Raw genomic sequence first — 19801 nt, forward strand, 5'->3', positions numbered from 1 at the left:
GTGCAGTTTAATGAATTCTCTTGACCTTTTCTAGATAGCATGGCTCTCACAAGCAGTCCTGGGGTTCTCTCACTAACCAGCTTTGCTCACACTAATCACAGGCTGAGAAAGTGCTTCAGTTTGACCCTGGAACCAAAAATGTGACGTCGTTGCTGCTGGAGGCTAAGGAGCTGGAGGCTCGGGTCATCATCCTTTCTGCCAGGTAAGTCAGAGCCGTCCCTTCCCCTCCCTGTGCTAATTTCCTCACTCTCCCCTTTGCAGCGCTGCCTAGCACTGGACTCAGTGCATATTTGAGGCTCGTTGTCCTTTCAAGGAGCATGAGAGAAAACTCCCATGGAGCCCCATGTCCCAGTCAGGGGATGCTGTGCCCTGCATGCTGCTGGCCAGGGAGCTCGCAGCCGTGAGCGTGGTTGAGCTGTCTGGCTGTCCTGCAAAGTGTGAGCAGCAGCACTTACCGATGGGGTATCCCAATCCACCTCTGAAGGAGAGGAGGCTCATTGCCCCTGTGCTTGCAGACAGTGGGCCGTAAGGGATGGGTCAGATTTGCAAGTGCTCAGCAGTGCTGAGCGCCACCGGATTAGATGAAGCTGAGAGACAGGTTCCCATTGCATCAAGGAATTACCCATTGCCCAGGAGAAGCGGTTATCAGAGGAGAGCTGCTCGGGAAAAGTGTTTTCCCTAGTGCTGCCCTTGGCATCCAGTGGAGAAAAAGGGCCATCCAGCACCTGGAGCCACATTGCCGTTCCCTTCTTCTCGTTGCAGTGAGGATGATGCGGCCACGGTGTACAGATCAGCAGCCATGCTCAATATGACAGGCTCCGGCTACGTGTGGCTGGTGGGGGAACGGGAGATATCGGGCAATGCCCTGCGTTACGCCCCTGATGGTAGGCACCTGCCTGAGGCACGCGTCCCGCTGGCAGCCAGGCTTGGAGGAGCCTGCTTGGAGCTGGGACCAGCAGCACCAGCCGTCCCGGGGACCCCTTGGGCTGGGGGAGCGCCATGCCGTGCTGGTCCCAAGCGAGCAAGGGTCCCACACATTGCTCTCTGTGCCTGTTGCCCACATGAGGAGACAGCAGCCTTGGCCATGCTGCCATGCCCCAAATCCAGCTCACCGGGGCTTTCAAGATGACTGTCACCTGGGGGAAAGCCTTATGGAAGGGGGTTGGAGTGGAGCAGGGGTTGTGAGCACTCCTCCTAGCTGTCCTCAGTCCCCATCTCACAGGCAGGATGGTGCCAGCCCAGCACGGCTGCAGCTGCCTGCTCTACCTGCCCCTGCCTGAAGCTCAGACAGCTCCCCAACCGCATCCAAGGGTTCCTCAACCCCATAACCACGTGCTTTGTGGCCCCCAAGCCCTGGGCATGGGAGGAATGGCAGAGCAGGCCGTGTGCCCCGCTGACCAGCCTCCCGTCTGCTCGCGGCAGGAGTGATCGGTTTGCAACTCATCAACGGGAAGAACGAGTCAGCCCACATCAGTGACGCGGTGGCAGTGGTGGCCCAGGCCGTGCACGACTTGTTTGAGAAGGAGAATATCACAGACCCGCCTCGGGGCTGCGTGGGCAATACCAACATCTGGAAGACAGGACCCCTTTTCAAGAGGTATTTGAGAAAGGGTCCTGCTGGAGGGAGCAGAGGACCCACTGGGGGAGAGCTGGAAAAGGTGGGAGCATGTGGAAGAGGTGCAAGAGGGCAACATGCTAGTTTTGTTCAGAGTAACTGTCACTCTTGCTTTGGGGCATGTGGCACAGGAGCACTTGGACTCTCCTGCATGATTTGGATATGAAGGCTACATATCTCCTAGAGAACTTGCCAGGACATGGGCTCAGGCACTGTCTCCCAGTTTGCACAGGCTGTTTAGGTGTCATTCGAGTGCCCAGCACCCATTCAGTCCATACCAACCCATGCTGTCCTGGGCAAGGCCTGGGCAGCTGGGATAGGTGTGAGTGGGGAATGACCCTGGGAGGAAGAGATCTGAGAGCCACGATCTCCTCTGGTCTGGATCTTAATTCTGTGGGTGGAAGAGGGGAGAAAAGGAGTTTTTATGCCAAATCAGAGTAGGGGGATATTTGTGCCAATTTTGAGCTCAGCAGTGCAGACACATTTGTTACTGGACATCTCAGGGCTGCAGCATGGGTTAGCACGCTGAACGCAGGACTTTGGGGCAGGAGATCTCTGTGCATGGGACAGGCTGCTGTAACAAATACGGGTGCTGTGGTTTCGGGTGGTGGGGTCTGAGCAGAGCAGAGCATGTGCAGCTTGGATCTCGCTGCTGTGGGTGGTGTGATCAGCAGAGGCTGTGTGAGCTTCCCAGAACCCAGCCTTTGTGCTGTGGGGTTTTGTGCTGCGTCACTGCAGATGCTGGAGCCACAGGGGCCTCTTCTGAGGCTGCATCTTGGCAAAGCAGCAGTTGCCTTTGCAGCATGGCTCCCTGTGTGGGAGGACAGCTTTCCAGGGGGCAGCCAAGCACCAGCCTGTGGATTTGGCAGTGAGACCTTGTGCTACAGGTCACTCTCCACAGATACAGTCATGGTGCCTGTGGGGTGTCCTTTCTGTAGAGCTGGGTTCTCTTGAGCATGGGACCTGCAAAACTCCAGGATTATTTCAGGAAAAAATCTGGCATTCTCTGCAGCGACACAATTTTTGGCATGAGCAGTTTGCAGTTGTTCTCTGTGGTGCATGACAAGTGGCTCAGCCAACTCGTCTGTATCTTCACTGTCATCATTCCAGGGCTTGGGGAGCTGGATCTCTCCTCAGTAGTATATGTGCATGCCTGGGAAACTACCCAGGCTGTGATGAGCTGGTGCCAGACAGAAGCACCAGGAGTGGTGGTGTGGACACAGCTCACAAGGGACCCCCAGAGGAAGGTGTCCTGGGGTCCTGTGGGACAGAATGTTCCTTAAGGGAATGGGGCTGATCTGGTGGAAAACAAGGGGCAATGGCAACAGATGTGGTACTGCAACCTTTGGGGAACTGACCCCATCCATCAGAGGGGATGGCCACAGGTCTGTCAACAGACCATAGGTAGCCTTGCCTGGGCTTCTGTAGGGCAGTGGGCATATGGCAGGCAACTGAGAGAAGGCACTTCTCAATGGCCACAGCAGGTTTTCTAGGTTGGCCCCGCTCTATTTCCCTCCACAGGGTGTTGATGTCTTCCAAGTACTCAGAGGGTGTCACGGGCCGGGTGGAGTTCAATGAGGATGGGGACAGGAAGTTTGCCAACTACAGCATCATGAACCTGCAGAACCGGAAACTGGTCCAAGTTGGGATTTACAACGGCAGCCACGTACGTGCAGGCCTGGACAGCTTTGGTAGGAGGGAGATGTGTGCTGGGGCATTGACCTGTTGCCTCATATATGTGTCCTTCCTCTGGGTTTGAACACAGGTCTTGACCAATGACCGGAAGATTATCTGGCCAGGGGGAGAAACTGAGAAACCTCAAGGCTATCAGATGTCAACTAAGTTGAAGGTAACAAGAAATGTCATTAGGGAGATGCAGGTCTCCTCAGCTGTCTGCATGCAGGGATGTGTCTTTATCTGCCTCCCACTTCCACTGTTGCCTCTGCAGCTGTAGCAGTATTTGCAAACCCAGGGCACTTGTCATCTCAGAGAGGATATAGCAGAACAACTTACAGGGGGTCTAGTTGTGCCCTGTTCCTGCAGAGGTGCTGTGAATGCACTGGGATCCTGCTGTCCTGAAAAGGTCCAGGGCAGGACTGAAATACCCACATTACCCTGAGGCAGTGTGACAGTGTCTGGAGCACCATTCAGGGCACTAATCCCGGCTGTGCTGTGGCTCTTGTCAGTCTGCTGTTAGAGAGAGGGCCTTGAAGGGCCAGAAGAAGGATGCTGATATGGCTCTTCCTCATCTTGAGTGCAGGGAAAGCAAACATTCCCCATGCCAAAGCAGGTCCCACTGAGAAGGGCACCATGGCATTTGGGCCATGCTTGCATGGACAGGGCAGCCCAGCTCCCCACCCAAAGGGAACAAAGCTCAGGAGGGGAGTAAAGACAAGCAGGTGTTTGTGCTTCCTCTCACAGATCGTGACCATCCACCAAGAGCCCTTTGTGTATGTGAAGCCCACACAAGCAGATGGGACCTGCAGGGAAGAGTTCACCATCAATGGAGATCCTGTGAAAAAAGTCTTTTGCACTGGACCCAATGAGACCATTCCAGGTAACTCAGCCTGGGGGTGAGCACAGTGACTCTGCCAGCCCACTCAGCTGATAAGGACTCCCATCCCAAAAAGAGGTCTCCAGAGAGGGTACTCAGTCCCACGGGAAGCCCAGGGGATGAGGAGCAGAAAGATGACAGTACATTCAGGCCCCAAATGCCCCCTGTCAGCTCAGTCCCACAGTAGTGCTGTGCAGTAACTGGGCACTGGAATTCAAGATTTTACCCCAACAGATGACTTTCCCATTGTGTCTCTTCTGAGTGGGCTTCAGGCATGAGAAGGCTCCATGGGAGATTGCATCTCAAGGTTTTGTCTCCTGGCTTGCTCCAGCTCTCTGCCTTGACCCCAAGCAGAAGGGAGAACCCCGAGGTGCTTTAGTGTTTGCTGTACTGGTACCAACACCACGAGCTTCAAACCATTGTTACAGAATGCCTGTTTCAGCATTAGGAGTGAGCACCTGGTGAGGAGTGTGAGCTGCTTAGCAATGCCAGGCTTGCCCAAATCCACCTGAAGAGCATCCCCTTGGCCCACCATGCTTTCCCATGCACAACTTCCACCCCAGCCTCAAGCTGTGTCCTGAATGTGTTCAACCTGATGGTTCATGTTCCAGCCCAGCATGTGTCACACCCCATCTTGTCCCTTGCAGTGGGTCAGCAGCACCAGTGCTCAGCCCCTGCTCCTTAGGACCTGAGCGAGTCCCCTTGGACCCCAGCCTGATAACACCCACAAGCGATGGAGGCAGTGGGAGAGGATGGTCAAGGTGGATGGCCCTGCCTTGAATACATGATTCCATCACAAGTGAAACCAGAGCTGTGCAGGTGGCAGCTTTCTCTGGTGACAGCCATGGACCCTGCATGGGGTTCCTGCCTCCATTCCTCCCTCTCGTTTTGTCCCCCCCACAGGCCGTCCCACCGTGGCACTGTGCTGCTACGGCTTCTGCATCGACCTGCTCATCCGGCTGGCAGGGGTGATGAACTTCACTTATGAGGTTCACCTGGTGGCTGATGGTAAATTTGGTACCCAAGAGCGGGTGAGTCTGGGCAGCATGTGGTGTCTTTGTACCTGTATCGTGTGTTGAAACAGCCCCAAGCCCCTCTCTGGAGTGGGGTGGGGGGTTGGGCAGTGCAGGGTTCCTGCCACACGTGTGGGGGTCCTGGCTGGCGGGGTGGGTGTCAGGGCAGTGGGCTGATCTTGTGCTGGCCGTCTGGCAGGTTAACAACAGCAACAAGAAGGAGTGGAACGGGATGATGGGGGAGCTGCTGAGCGGCCAAGCAGACATGATTGTGGCTCCCCTCACCATCAACAATGAGCGGGCACAGTACATCGAGTTCTCCAAGCCCTTCAAGTACCAGGGCCTCACCATCCTTGTGAAGAAGGTACGTGCTGGGAAGGGATGTTTCACAGAACAAGGGAGGTGTGACTTGCTCCCCAGCTTGCAGACACATGTTGTGCAGGCACCTTGCCCCTGCCCACCCTGGGGCAACCACCACAAATCCCAGCAGCTGCTGTGGGGTGGCAACCTGAGGGCTGCTGCTTTCAGTGCTGGGACTCAGCACCCCTGAGCCTCACCATGTAGCAAAGCAGGAGGTGCTCAGAGCAGGGCAGGGGCCCTTGTCAGTCCAGCCAGGCAGGCAAGGTGCAGCATGATGGGTGCCAGCGCTGTTCACCCCTCTCCTGTGTGCTAGGAAATTCCCCGCAGCACCTTGGACTCGTTCATGCAGCCATTCCAGAGCACGCTTTGGCTGCTGGTGGGGCTGTCTGTGCACGTGGTGGCAGTGATGTTGTACCTCTTAGACCGATTCAGGTGAGTGTGCTTTGAGTCACCCAAGGGCTGGAGGGGATAGGGAGGTGCTCCTGGGAACTGTCTTCTGGGTCCTTGCAGTGTCTTGCTCAGGCACAGCCCTGCAGCCCTTTGGGAGGCTCTCACAGGAGCTAAAACCACCTTCTCAGCTGAGTCTGGCTGCTACTAAGCAGAGATATAGATATGTGGGGTATGTGGGAATACACCTGTCAGGTGCCTGACCAAGGGGACCATCAGCTCCTGGGCTCTCAATTAGTCCCCTTCTTTGGTGCCAAGGCAGCTCCTCTGAAGGGCAGAGAGCCTGATCCCAACCTCAGCCCTCTGCCCCAAGGCTTTTGTGGTTCATCTGCAGCAAGCCCTCCTCCTTGCAGCAGGAGAGGCTCGAGCTGGCCAGGATGACATGACCGTTCTGTCCTGGAGATAAGCATGATGAGACCAGTATCAGAATGAGACAGACAGGGCTGCAGATCAGCAGAGGGGACATGCAGGGCAGTGGGATGTGAGAGTTGTTTGAGGCATAGGCACGATCTGTAGGAATCAGTGATGTAGGTCTGTATCAGGACATGTAGGGTACCATGGAGAGCCCTGGGAACTGGGATAAGTGATATAAGAAGAGCTCACTGTCTTGTTTTCCAGCCCCTTTGGCCGGTTCAAAGTGAACAGTGAGGAGGAGGAGGAAGATGCCCTGACCCTCTCCTCAGCCATGTGGTTCTCCTGGGGAGTCCTGCTGAACTCTGGCATTGGAGAAGGTACATCACAGCACATGGTGGAACTGCTCTGTCCTGCAGCCCCAGCCTGAGCCGGGCTGGGCTGGGGGAGAAGCCCATCCCCTCTTCCACTGCCTCCCTCTGCAGCAGGGCTGATGCCTTGGAGATCCTCTTCCCCTGAGCTTTCCCTGGAGCAGGGTGGTAGGAGATTCAGTGATTCTGGGGGTGGCACACCTGTGGCACTTGTGCAGACCATCCAACCATCCCTCACCACTAGCAATGGGAAACAGGCTGTTTCTCCTGCCCAGTATTTTCCAGCCATGCCCTGGAAGGAGATGGGATTTTCCTTGGTTTGGGCTACGCAGAAGCTTCTTACCCAGAGCAGACAGACAGTGCACATCTGCACCTGCTATTGGTCTCATGGGGGATGGATGTGGGCTTTGCAACCAAGTCGAGCCCTTGTCGTGCCAGTCTGATCTCACCTCTCTCCCTCCAGGTGCTCCCCGGAGTTTCTCTGCCCGTATTCTTGGCATGGTGTGGGCTGGCTTTGCTATGATCATTGTGGCCTCATACACTGCCAACCTGGCAGCCTTCCTGGTGTTAGACCGGCCTGAGGAGAGAATTACAGGCATCAACGACCCCCGGGTAATGACCCCTCCCTTGTTTTCCCCTTCCTTGTCCTCCTCTGGGCAGTGATGCAGGAAGGGCCTCTGGGGGGTATTTGGTTCATATAATGTGACATTATATGGCCTCTGGCTCATATAATGTGGCTGGTAGTATCAGAGCCTTGCTTTAACATGGCCAAGGCATTGAGCCCTGGGTAGCTCTGCTGGGGGCTGTTGCAGGTGGGTTTGAGGCCCTGTGCTGGGTAAGCATCAGCAGACATGGGGAGGGATCATCAGAAACAGCATGTACCCAGCCAAAGTGCTGACAGTTCCTGGAGAGCCTGCACTAACCAACGAGGAAACAATTCATTATGGATGAGTTATAACTAATGAAATTGTCCCTGAGGAGCAGTCAATACTCTCAGCAGATACCAGCATGCCTCAAACCCATTTCCTGCTCTGGCAAGGACGCAGCCACAGCTCATCAGCCCAGGCAAGCAGGGACGTACCTCACAGCAGCATTGATCCACAGCAGCCCACACCAAGCTGCATCCTCTGCCCACATCACTGGGGGCCTCCACAGGCCTCCTGCATCCTCGGTGCCACAGTGTCCCTGTCTCACAGCATCCCCTGCCCCATCAGTGTGGTCCCAGAGCATCTTCTGCCCTATGGCATCTTCAGCCCTGCTGAGGAGACCGAGGCCTTCCGTGGGAAACAACTCCCTGAAGGAGATAAAAAGTTAGGAAACAGTTTTAGGGTGAACTAATTTGGTGGATGGACAGAAGAATCAGGAGACCTGCCTTTGCCTTTCAGCTGCGCAACCCCTCTGACAAGTTCATCTACGCCACGGTGAAGCAGAGCTCGGTGGACATCTACTTCCGACGGCAGGTGGAGCTCAGCACCATGTACCGGCACATGGAGAAGCACAACTATGAGAGCGCTGCCGAAGCCATCCAGGCAGTCAGGGACAAGTGAGTCATTCCCACGTTGCCTGGCCGTGGTGGGAAAAGTTTTAGGGAGCTGCAGCTTGGCGCAGCAAGCAGGGTTGAATGTCACCCTGGAGGGAGCTGCAGGCACAGTATGGCTTGCTGGGATCTGGCCGACCGGTGCTGGGTGGCATCATCCTGGTTCTAGTTTTCTCTGGGTGGAGAGCATGAGGTCTGCATGAGGAAAGGTACAGTCAGAGCCCTGCCCTGGCTGTGGCCTGCCTTTCCAGCCTCTCCACTTGCCTCTGTGTGATGCTGGCTGCCTTCAATTCTTCTGTAAACCCCTCACACTCCTCTCAAATTTTGCCTGCCAGCGGCACAGACCCTGCTGGGAGGGAGAGGCTGATGCTAAGCAGTGCTGAAATTAGGTCTGGGAGCACCCTTGCTGCTGCTGTGGTGGCTGCAGGCAAGCTGAGCTGCCCAGCCTTACCATCTGTCCTCTGTCGGTATCCAGCAAGCTCCACGCCTTCATCTGGGACTCGGCGGTGCTGGAGTTCGAAGCCTCTCAGAAGTGTGACCTGGTGACGACGGGGGAGCTTTTCTTCCGCTCCGGCTTCGGGATCGGGATGCGCAAGGACAGCCCGTGGAAGCAGAACGTCTCCCTGGCCATCCTCAAGTCCGTACATGTCTCTGTTGGTGTGGGGCTTCGTCCCCTGAATGTTGCATGTGTTGGCACTCAAGTAGCCTGGTGCCAGGCACTGCCACCCCTCCAACCAGGGCTCTGGGCGCTGTGGTGTCACTCCTGACAAAGGGGACATGACTGAGTGACTGGGGTGGGCAGTTCTGGCTCACAGGGCTGGTGGGAGGGCAGGGGCAGAAAGCAGGGGCTGTACTTGGCCACAGGGCTGGCAGAGAGCAGCCTGGGGCCATCCAGAGCAGGGCAGGGCTGCAGCAGCAGGCAGGGTACTGCCATCTCCCCTCTTCTCTCTGTGAGCTCAGCCTGACTGACAATGTTGCACTGCCCTGGCTTGATCTTCCAGGGGTTTTTCTCTTGAGTTTGGCTATTCTTGTTAGGCAGAGATATGCCAGGACCTCTGTTAAGTCCCACAAATGCTTTTACACCAGCCTCAGCCTCCAGCGTGGGGTGCCACAAGTCAACTCGATACTATGGATACAAAGGGATTTCCACACACTAATTCAGAAACGCCACACGTTGCAGAATGTGCTGATGGAGTAACAGATAGCTGGGAAGCAGCAAGTGGAGATTAATTTCACAGAGACATGGGGTTGGGAGCCCCCAGGATCCTGCCCCTGATGTGGAAATGAAAGGCTTGAGAAGTGAGGATGGGCAGGATGTGGAAGACATGGGCAGGACCCAGAGTATTGTAGGCAGCCGTGGGGGATGGTCTGTGAGGTGGTTTTACCATGGGGATGGGTGGCAGCAGGACAGGTAGGATTTGGGGCAACAATGTGAGAAGTCTGGAGAAGCAGCAGGAGTCCCTTGTGCCCTCCTGGGAGAGGATGGAGAGCCCCAGGGCTACAGGTGGCCCAGGAAGGTGGTGAAGGTGGTAGGGGAGCAGCAAGAGGGAGGACAGCATAGGGGGACCCATGGTGAGATATGTGCTCTGTGCCCACCTCCATCGCCACTAACTGTCCAGGCAGGAACAGGCACTGCAGGGATGTGGTTTGAATCCTCCCAAGCTGTGACATCAAGTCTCTGGGGAGTCCCAGCCCTTGACATGCACAGCAGGGAGCAGCCAGGCAGCCGTTTTGCCCTTGCCTCGATCCAGAGGGTGCTGGTGATCACCAGATAGGATTGGGGTCCAGCATCACTTGGGCTCCCTGCTGGCCCTGGCAGAGGTGGGGACCATGCAGCAGGGCCCTGGGAGATGTGTGCCACACCAGCTCCCTGCAGCCTCCTTCCAAGCACGCTCTCCAGGAACTGCCCACACCTGCCAGCTCCATACAACAGGTTATACGTGACTCTTTTTGGCAGCAGCCAGACTGCTCTCCGGCTGTCCAACACAGGGAGCTGGCACCAGGCAGCTGTGGGTGCAGCACATGGCTCGTGGCAGCACTGGCATGCAGGGCAGCCAGCCATGGCAGAGAGGCCACACACGCTCACTCTGTGCCAAAGCCATACCCGCACATCTGCCTGCACTCACACGCAGCTCCCACAGCATCAGCCCGTGTGCCTGTGAGCTGCAGGTGAGCACAGAGCTGTAGGGCAGCGGGCAGGAAGGCACAAACAGCTTGTGCTTCAGCTGCCCAGTGACTACTCTGCCCTGTCTCCTCGTTCTTTTAGGTCCCACGAGAACGGCTTCATGGAGGATTTGGACAAGACTTGGGTGAGGTATCAGGAGTGTGATTCCCGTAGCAATGCCCCAGCAACACTCACCTTTGAAAATATGGCAGGTTTGTTCTGCAAACCTCTTTCTTCCTCTTGGCTGGGTAGCCTGCTTTCGCTCAAGATATTCTCCTCTCCGGGGCTGTCCTCTCTGGCCAAAGCTCTGCTTCTTCGGGTTTGTGCTTTCCTGGTGCTGGGAGGCTGCTGTGCTGGGCTCCCATCCTGCATTATCCTAAATGTCTCTGCGAGGCTTCCCCCACATCCCCTGGGGTGGCTTTCTCCTTGGTGGGTCTGCCCTGATTTGAACATTGCTCCCCTCTCTCTGCTCTGGCCAAACTGTGCCTGCCATAGTGAAGTCAGAGCTGTCACCAAGGCAGAGAGAGGGGAGCAGCACCTCAGGGCAGGCAAGCGACCATCCTGCTGCAAGAGGGAGCTGGTGGTGAGGGGCAACCCCAGCCCCGAGGAGCATGTCCTGGCTGGTGCTGGGCAGTGGGCAGGTGCAGGGGAAGGGTAATTGATACAGAGGGGGGGAGGTTTCTTGATCCCCCTTGGCAAAGGCTGTGAGTTCTCTTGAATAGGCTCTCTCTGCAGCAATGCAGTGCTGCTGGTCCTTCGCCCAGCTGATGTGGTGATGGGGGGTGAGTGGTGTCCAACAGGACCCAGTCCTCACTGGCACCACGGGCCAGGGCAGAAGCATCAAGAGAGGGGATGCTTGGCTCTGACTCCTCAAGACACCACTCCCAAAATTCCAGCCCTGAGAGCTGCAGCTGGCCAAGGACAGCAGAGAGCTCTGTACATGGCTGTCCTCCCTGATGAGCCAAAGGCAGGCACCAGAGATGGGTTTCTGGTGCAAACCACCCTACAGCCCCAGTAGCCAGGGCTGCCCCAGGGCTCAGTGCAGACCCAGCACACCTTGCCTGCCCCAGCATCACCACAGCACAGCTGATGCCCTGTGCCTGACAGGATCTTGCACAGGATGGCTGCTGGGTTCCCCTCCTTGACCCCTCCAGGCCAGGTTGTGGGGGGACGTTGGGGGGCCAGGGGGACCCCGGGTTGGCAGGTGCTCCTGCTGCTGAGCACGAAACAGAGGAAATGAAGTGTCGTGGTGAAATTTCCATTGCCCCCTGTAACTTTCCTGCTTATTTCAGGTGTGTTTATGCTGGTGGCTGGAGGTATTGTTGCCGGGATATTTTTAATATTCATAGAAATAGCTTACAAAAGGCATAAGGACGCGCGGAGGAAGCAGATGCAGCTGGCGTTTGCGGCCGTTAATGTGTGGAGGAAAAACCTGCAGGTAGGACAAATCGTTTTTAGAGCAAATCTCCAACAGGTGCGTTTTCCATTCCTTCACCAAATCAGTGAATGCAGAGCTGTGGATTAGCATTGGGCCCTCTGTCCCACACCCCACACCTCAGTAACTCCAGCCGGGCATTACTGGGTGTCGAGCAAACCCAGCAGGGTCCCTGCCCTGTCCCCAGGACCTGCCCTTGGCCAGTGAGTTTGTCCCAGGAGGTGTTGTGCACAGCTCCAACTGGGACAGTGGAGTGGCCCAGGTGCCCCGGCGGTGCTCAGGGTGGGAATGTTTCTCTGCTGGGGACCGTGTGCCAGAGTCATGCTTCACCCAGGCTGAGCAAGCAGGGCCAGTACAGCGCCTTTGCTGGCACTGAGCTCTGACCACGCTCCCCAGCAGATGGGAGGGTTAATCTGCTGCCCATGAGCATCCCTGCCTGGTGCCCAGGTGCAGAAATGCTCCAAGGATGGTTTCCATTGCTTTCCTCTCCCTGCCCACTCCCCAGGGGTATAGTGGCCCTTGTCATACCTGGGACCAACTCCAAAAAGAGGTGGTGCGTGCTCTTGTCGTTTGGAGACAAGGACGTCTCCCCACGTGGGAGCTAGCAGTGCCAGTGCCTGTCAGTGCCAAGGCTGCTCCGGGCCCCTTCTGTGGGGCCATTGCTTGCCCTAGCTTCTCCCATCTCTGAAACCCTTGCATGCTGCTGAGGCAGGGGAGCCCAGGAGGAGGTTCATTGGTGCCTGGCAGTGACACTGAGCTGCAGGCACATTTGTGGGCCACCAGCCTCACACTTCCCTTACCCCGTTGTTTTTGGAGCTGAGCCCCAAGGTGCCCCCAAACACCAGTTTAGTGCAGCTGGAGGCTCTCTCTGATTTGCCCAGGCTGCTTTTCTTCCTTGGGTATGCAACCTGGTGTTCAAAGAGCACAAGATCCTTTAGGCAACTAAAGGAGACTGCTGTTCATAGCAGAGCCAGTGAATGACAGAGAGAGAACGAGGCTCAGGGCCCCCAGAAGGAGCCCAGAGCGGTGTCCCCTGGGAGCAGCACTGGCTGGGGCGTGCGGGTGGGCTGCCCGGGTGGAGGTGACCTGCCCGAGAGCAGCGAGGGGGAGCAGGAGGCCGGGCTGCTGTATCCTGAGAGCTCGCTGGGTTCAGTTCACTGATGAGAGTCTCTGAAAAAAACAAAACAAAACAAAACAAAAAAAAAAGAGCCATTTCTCTATTTTTCTTTTTTCCTTTTTTCCTTTCTTTTTTTCCTTTGCTTCCAAAAAGCAGCAGCACCGAGGGGGTTAAGGCTGCTGGGACAGAGCACACTAGTCGCACTGCCATTTTTCACTTGCCAACCTTCTAGAAAATACTGCACTGGGTCCTTGGGCAGAGTCTGTGGGACTGAGAGCAAAGCATGCTGCCCTGTGGGGGTTAAACAGCCTCATGGTAAAGAGCCGTTTGACATTGTGAGACTTTTCCACAGGAGGAAACGTCAGAGCACTAGTATCTGGTACATTGCTAGAAGGTAGGCAAGTGGAAAGATTTATTTGTTAAAACAAACAAACAAAAATGATGGTTTTTGGGATCACAGTTTTGCCATGGCTATTTCCTGAGATGCCATGGAAGAAAAACGACATTTCATTCCATTCATCTTGCTTTCCTTTCCGTTTGTGCATGTCCGCAAAAGAGAGAACTGAGAAGGAGGAGCAAATGTATCCCCGAGCATGCTCTACGCACCAGCGGGATACATTTTGGTTACCCCCGTGCGGTAGCAGAGCCAGACCTGGTCACTCCGTCCCCCGTCGGAAAGGTCACACTCATTGGCACGAAAGCAATTGGGGAGGAATCGTTGTCAGCGCCCGCCGCAGAGCGCGGCCGGTCCCCTCGGCTCGCTGCCCCCGCGCCATGGCGGCTGGTGCTCCCAGCCTGCGCCAACCAGGTCCGACTCGCTAACACCAACGCCTACATTTTTCAGTTCTGTTTCTCTTTGAGTTCATCCCGACCCCGATGACATCATAGTGCTAACGCTTTGCCTCCTCCCTTTCTTTTCCCTTCTATTTTTTTCCCCCTTTTTCTTTTTTCTTCCAGTTTCTTTTTTTCTTCAGTATTATTATTTTTTGCTTTTTTTTTTTTTTCTGTTTTTCAACCTTTCTTTTTACTTTTGGAACAACAACAACAACAACAAAAAAAACAACGAACAACCAACCAAACCAACCCCACCACCACCAACCCACGTTCGGCTTTGCACAACCGCCTCATTTGACTTTTTGAACACATTTTTTCTTTTTGCAGAGTCCCCATACAATGACTTCTCTTTCAAACGCAGTCCTCTCTCTCTCTCTTGTGGCACTAGGATTCAGCCTCAGAAAAGGCCCTCAAGCAGGTTTTGGTTTTGTTGGTTTTTGTGGTGCTTTTATTTTTTTTGTAGTGGTAGGTTGCAACATCTCACCTCCCGGTCTCGCCAGGCTAGTGGTGGAAGCGAGGGGCAGGCAGAGCATCCCCAGGAAAAGCGAGGTTCAGCCGTGCCGGCCCAGCCGCAGACAGCCAGGAGAGCAGGGCTGTTCCCGAGGGCTTCCCGCCCTGCAGCCGTAGGAGTGCTGTAGCCCTGGGCCACGGAGGCCCTTGGACAGTGACAGGACACCTCCAGTAGCTTTCTCACCTAAATGAAGGACATGACACGGGGCAGTATTCAAATAGATTTAGCGTTTCCGACAACACACTAGAGATCTAATCACTTATACATATTCATTTTAGGATAGAAAAAGTGGTAGAGCAGAACCTGACCCTAAAAAGAAAGCCACTTTTAGGTCCATCACCTCCACCCTGGCCTCCAGCTTCAAGAGACGTAGGTCCTCCAAGGATACGGTAAGAGGAAGAAGAACAATTCTGCCCTCTCTCTTTCTCTCTCTTTCTCTCTTCTGCCATCCCATCGACTGCCACACACCCATCCCGAAGCTGCCAGTGTACATGCATAGCTCATGTTCGTCACCAGTCAGTCAGTCAGTCAGTCAGTCATCCCGTGTACCTGAAAGGATGCTGGGTCCTGGAGGGCAGGCAGGAGGTGGCTTGGAGTCCTGTGATGAGTTGGGAGATGCAACCGAGTTTTTTGTTTCGTTTCTTTGGTTTTCTTTCTGCCTGGATGATTCCTGACGTCCCTCTCTGTGCTTCGCTCACCTTCCCGGTGCTGACCTCTTGAAACCAATGACATTGATTTCTTTTTTTGAGTTAAACCTTTTGGGTTGGTTTTATTTTTTCCCCCCCTCTGTTCCTGAGTGTTCCTGTCCCCGTTGGTCATTGTATGCCTAAAACAAAAAAGATCACCCCGATTTAATTTGGGCACTGTGTCGCCTCACCCAGAGCCATGCGTGTCACATTCTCTACATGTGATTTTTGTTTGTGACGGTTTAGCCTTCGGGACATGGTCCATGGCACCGGAGTGACAGCTCTCTCTGGTTATCGTCAGCAGTAATGCAGCTCTAGAAAAGAGACACAAAGGCTTGAAAGAGGAGGTTGTTAAAGACCCCAACCTTGTGCTTTCCACCTCGGAGTTCAAACTGCTCTCACGTAACCAGAGAAAATATCCAAATTGCTGCCTCTAAAGCCAGCTGTTTCCAAATGTGCAAACGTGTCTGCTCGTGCTGGAGCTCCAGACACTCTTCAGCGTCAGGTTGGGCTGTTGGTCTGTCGGACTGAGCCGGTGTCCCTCTGCATGTCGCTGTCTGTCGTATGACACTCTGCACTGTGGCTACTCTGTTGTCTCGTGTGGCGGCGGCCGCTGCGTTTTTGCTGCCCGACCTCCTGGCGCGATGTGGGCTTCCCAAAATCGCCTCCCCGGGGGGCGAGCAGCGCGTTTCTGCCCAGGGTTACTTAGAACAGGCTCCCTGCCAGGCTGCCCCAGGCGCGAGGTGGGCTGGGGGGACGGCGGCGGCGCGGGGAGACGCGGGTCCCGCAGCGGGATGGCCCATCCCTGCCGCAGGCTCGGGGCACTCTGAGGAGCGGCATCGCAGGGGGTCTCGGGGCCATGGCTCTGTATGCGGAATGGAGGCGGCTGCCTTTGACACCAATGCAGGCTCCAGCTAGAGAAGCAGCCCTGGGACACAGCCCTGGGGACAGCTGGCCCCTTGGCCAGGCTCGGCTGCCACTGCCTCACACAAAGTGCTCCTCTCGCTGTCACCTCGAAGCCTGACAGGCCAAGATGGGGGCCCATGCTCTCCCCACTCATCCCCAGTGCCCCACATGGAAGACGGGCATCCCTGCCATCTCCTTCACTATCCTCATGCTCCCTTGTCCTAGAGATGCCTCAATGTTTGCCTCCCCGACCCATCCCCACTGCTGCACCCCCTGAGCAGCTCTACAGAAGGACTGGAGGTTGTGCCTTGGTGGCCTGAGCCCTGGTGGGGGTAGAGGAGACAGAAACAGGATGAGTGGTTCAGGGGAGAAGATGGGAAGAGTGCAGAGGAGGAGGGACAGCTGTGATGCACAGAAGAAAAGGGATAAATATTGCAAAAAGAGATGCTGGGGTGACCCTCAGCATGTCCTGAGCAGACCCCCATGTCTGCAGTGTTTGAACCACTCCATGGTTAGGAAACCAAGGGATCCTGTCTTGGGAGAGCAGGAGTATCACAGTGCAGTGGGCACATGGCAGTCAGTGCCCATGATGGGTGTGGGAGACAGGGAGAATCCAGGAACAATGGGGCAGCTGGTGTGTGGCACCCGTGGTACCTCCCACTTGCCTCCTCTTCAGGGAAGCATCCTGGGCCTGATCCTGCTCTGCAGTGCAGCATCCACCCTATGCCACACACTCCACTGCACTCTCTACCCCAGGATATGAGCACTCTGATGCCCTAAGCTGACCTGGTCCAGGAGCCACCTGTATGAGAGGGTGAGCAGTGGAGCTGTGCTTCCCAATCCCTTTGCCTGGCAGGGGCTGATGTGGCATGGGGCTCGCCGTGCTTTGGGTTCTGGCCATGCTCTTGACACATTGCTCACAGGCAAGTTATGGAGGGAGATGACACCACTCATCCCAGAAGATGGCCTCTGCTTGGGAGGCAGCTGCATTTGTGAGGCAGCTATGGGCAACCATGCCCAGGAACCTGTTGCAACCTTCTGCCTGCCATGGGGCAACGTGGCCAGGGTCCCAGGAACCATTCCCTGGGGAACCAGGCTAGTTGGAACAAAACCAGGTTATTGTGACCAACATCCAAGCCAATGCAGTCCAGATGGAGGCTAGTAGATGCAAGGTCTGGCTATCGCAGGAGGTGTGTGGTGGAGCGAGCTTTGTCGTGACGTTGGGCAGACCTGCTGCTTGCTCCACAAGGCGAGTGACCCATGGAATGGTGCTGCCACCAGTTTGTGTCACAGCCTGACGTTTGGTGCCCTCCGCTTCCGTGCAGCAGCCCTGGCCCAGACACCCCAATCCCTCCAGCTGTGGGAGGCCCCGTGAGTGCGTAGCATGCGGGACACATTGCCTGGGGTCCTTGTACAGATGAGAAAGCAGTGAGGCTCTCTGTGTCATGATGCTCAGCAGAGCTGCGGGCCCACACCAGGTCTCAGATGGGCAAGGCTTGAGAGCCCATGAGGCTGGAAGGCCAAGCTGACCCCAGCCCCATGGGCTCTCCTGGCTAGTGAGAGAAAGACGCAAACCTGGTGGCCTTGCTTCTTTCCTTTTCGTTGTCGGGAGTTTTAAAAATGGATTCTGCTCTGCAGCCCTGCAGAATGGTCCCTCAGGAGTGCCAGAGAGACAGGCTGGCACCATGGAGCCAAGACAGCCCTGGGAAGCTGCCACCCCACTCTGAACGTCCTAGCGCCCACCATCACCCGAGCTGCACAGCCTCTCCGCGGCACATCATCCCCACCGCCCCAGGAGGAGATGCATGTGTTCCCCATAGGCAGCTCCTGCAACTCGAATAGCACTCGCAGAGCTGACGTACTGCCATCCATCGCAGCCACCCACGATACTGCAACCCCACAGAAGCCATGTGAGATGCATAAAACCACACAGACACCTTCCGAGCCGGCACATTTTGTACAGACACATCATGAGGTGCACAGGTCCCATAGGCTTCCCGCCCACCTCCCCGCCACAGCCATCATCAGCCCTCGCAGAGTCACTGCCAGCCCACGGGCATCCCCCCAGACACAGCACGACACAGGCCCCACGTCACCGCCAAGCCAGGGCTCGGTGCGGCGCGGCAACGCTCGCCCTGCGCCCATGGGGATGGTGCCAGAGCTGGTCGAGAACTGAGAGGGGCTGGTGGAAAAGGTCACCTTTTCAGTGAAGGATCAGCTGTCCCAAAGCCAAACACTTCTTGGCTGAAAAAAAAAAGAAGAAAAACCAACAAACCACACCCTAGATTTTGACCCAAAAGAACCAAAAGTAGGTCAAAGACGACTCGTTTTATTCTCTTTTTTTGAAAAAGGAAGGCTGATGTTTTCTACAGCAAGATTGCATTTAGCTGGAATCCTGATTTTTAGTTGAAAGAAACCCCAACAGACCAAACCCTGAAACTCTTCCAGAAAAATCTTCCACCAGCCAGGGACTACCATATGAGCCCAGATCAGGTTGAAGTCATTTTTAAAGACATAACTAAGTTCTTGTCTATATTTTCTTCCTGGTTGTCATTTAAAGTTTTTGGTGCCTTCACTTCACTTCCATACCTTAACATGTTTGAGTCTCTTCTACGGTTAATATTGATTAATTTCTTGGCTTTATAATGTTTGGTTTTGGGGATAGTTGCACCATCCCTGTAACATACCCTAAATTACTGATCTGTGCTTCTAGCATTAGTTCTACTTTACCATAGCTTTATATGACCGCTTTCTTGCTTTTTTTTTTCCCCTCTCCTTTTCCTTTTTCTTTTTACCCTTTATTTTTGTTATTAAAATTGCATGCATGAACTCTACACAACAAAAAGTAAATGCAACTGTTACCCTGTGATAACTCTGTGATTGGAGGAGATAATGCTTTCAAATCAAATGCCATGCTCTTGTATTTTAATTTTTTTCTGCCAGATTCCCCCACCTCGCTTGGTTACTTTAAGCATTTCCCACCCCCAGAGCTGTGCAGAGAGGCCAGAACGCCCCAGCCTGCCCTGCTAGACCTCCAGCTTTCCGCTGCAGCCGCCACACGTACACCGAGGCACACGCACACAGACACACAGACACACACACACACACACACACACACACATACACACACGCACACGCTGCTTTTTCCACCCTGCTTGCATCAGGCAACATATTGAACAAAGGGCCTTTCTTCTACCCCTTCCTTTTTGCACCTCAAGCTCTTCCTCCTTCTCCAGCAGTGAGTCACTCAGCCTCTCCCCTTTCCCAGTCGCCTCCCCGCAGGAATGGAGCCCCGTCCCACCAGCACCAGCCTCCCATTTTGCTGTGAAAAGGAAAGATTGTATTTAGCTGGAGTCCTGATTTTTCACAAGGAGGGGGTGGTTGCACTCGTTTGCTGGAGAGATGGGCATTTTTTTTTGTGGAGTGATGAATAGCCACAAAAGTCCCAGCAGGGCAGCAGAGCAACTTCAGCATTACCTCGGCCATTCTCTGTGCAAATAGGTGATGGCCGAGGTGTTGCCTCTCAGCAAAGCAAGGCCACAGCAAAGGGAAGTTCTCAGAGTCTCAGTTTTGATGCGAGCTACTCCCCTAAATGAAAGAATGATCCCGTGAGAAGCTCTCTGGGTGTCAGCACATCCCCAGCACGGGCAATGGGGAGAGGGGATCACGCTGAGTGCTGCCCCAGCCGCTCCCCACTGAGGGATCCTGGTGAAGCACAAAGCTGGGCAGAGCAGGGCAGCCCCCAGGACCCCACGCAGCATGCAGGGGGACCCCAGCCCTCCCCGCAGCAGGAGGCCCAGCAGAGCTGCACAGGGTAGCCACAGTGCCAGAGCCGCCAGCAGCACCGCGGGGCCACAGTCACCACCGACCAACGCACGGCAAGGAATGTCCTGTCACCGA

At 55.3% G+C, this 19801-nt stretch overlaps 1 protein-coding gene across 5 annotated transcripts in view; it reads left to right on the top strand.

Annotated features, from left to right (window-relative positions):
* GRIN1 (glutamate ionotropic receptor NMDA type subunit 1) overlaps positions 1 to 19801 on the top strand; it is a 35847-nt gene that overhangs the window by 15009 nt on the left and 1037 nt on the right. For 2 of the 5 annotated variants that reach the window (XM_062011497.1, XM_062011499.1), the window contains 16 exons: positions 102 to 202; positions 763 to 884; positions 1423 to 1597; positions 3137 to 3281; positions 3381 to 3464; positions 4037 to 4172; positions 5073 to 5200; positions 5382 to 5546; positions 5856 to 5974; positions 6608 to 6720; positions 7175 to 7323; positions 8097 to 8254; positions 8724 to 8885; positions 10515 to 10624; positions 11705 to 11850; positions 14588 to 14698. In XM_062011497.1, coding sequence (XP_061867481.1) covers positions 102 to 202; positions 763 to 884; positions 1423 to 1597; positions 3137 to 3281; positions 3381 to 3464; positions 4037 to 4172; positions 5073 to 5200; positions 5382 to 5546; positions 5856 to 5974; positions 6608 to 6720; positions 7175 to 7323; positions 8097 to 8254; positions 8724 to 8885; positions 10515 to 10624; positions 11705 to 11850; positions 14588 to 14698 — 2124 coding nt within the window. Of the gene's footprint in view, positions 1 to 101; positions 203 to 762; positions 885 to 1422; positions 1598 to 3136; positions 3282 to 3380; positions 3465 to 4036; positions 4173 to 5072; positions 5201 to 5381; positions 5547 to 5855; positions 5975 to 6607; positions 6721 to 7174; positions 7324 to 8096; positions 8255 to 8723; positions 8886 to 10514; positions 10625 to 11704; positions 11851 to 14587; positions 14699 to 17539; positions 17744 to 19801 lie in introns of those variants that run through there. The other 3 variants (XM_062011500.1, XM_062011501.1, XM_062011496.1) reach the window with 2 other exon arrangements.

The sequence above is a fragment of the Colius striatus genome, chromosome 19 (assembly GCF_028858725.1).
Source record: "Colius striatus isolate bColStr4 chromosome 19, bColStr4.1.hap1, whole genome shotgun sequence".
Classification (NCBI taxonomy): Eukaryota; Metazoa; Chordata; class Aves; order Coliiformes; family Coliidae; genus Colius; species Colius striatus.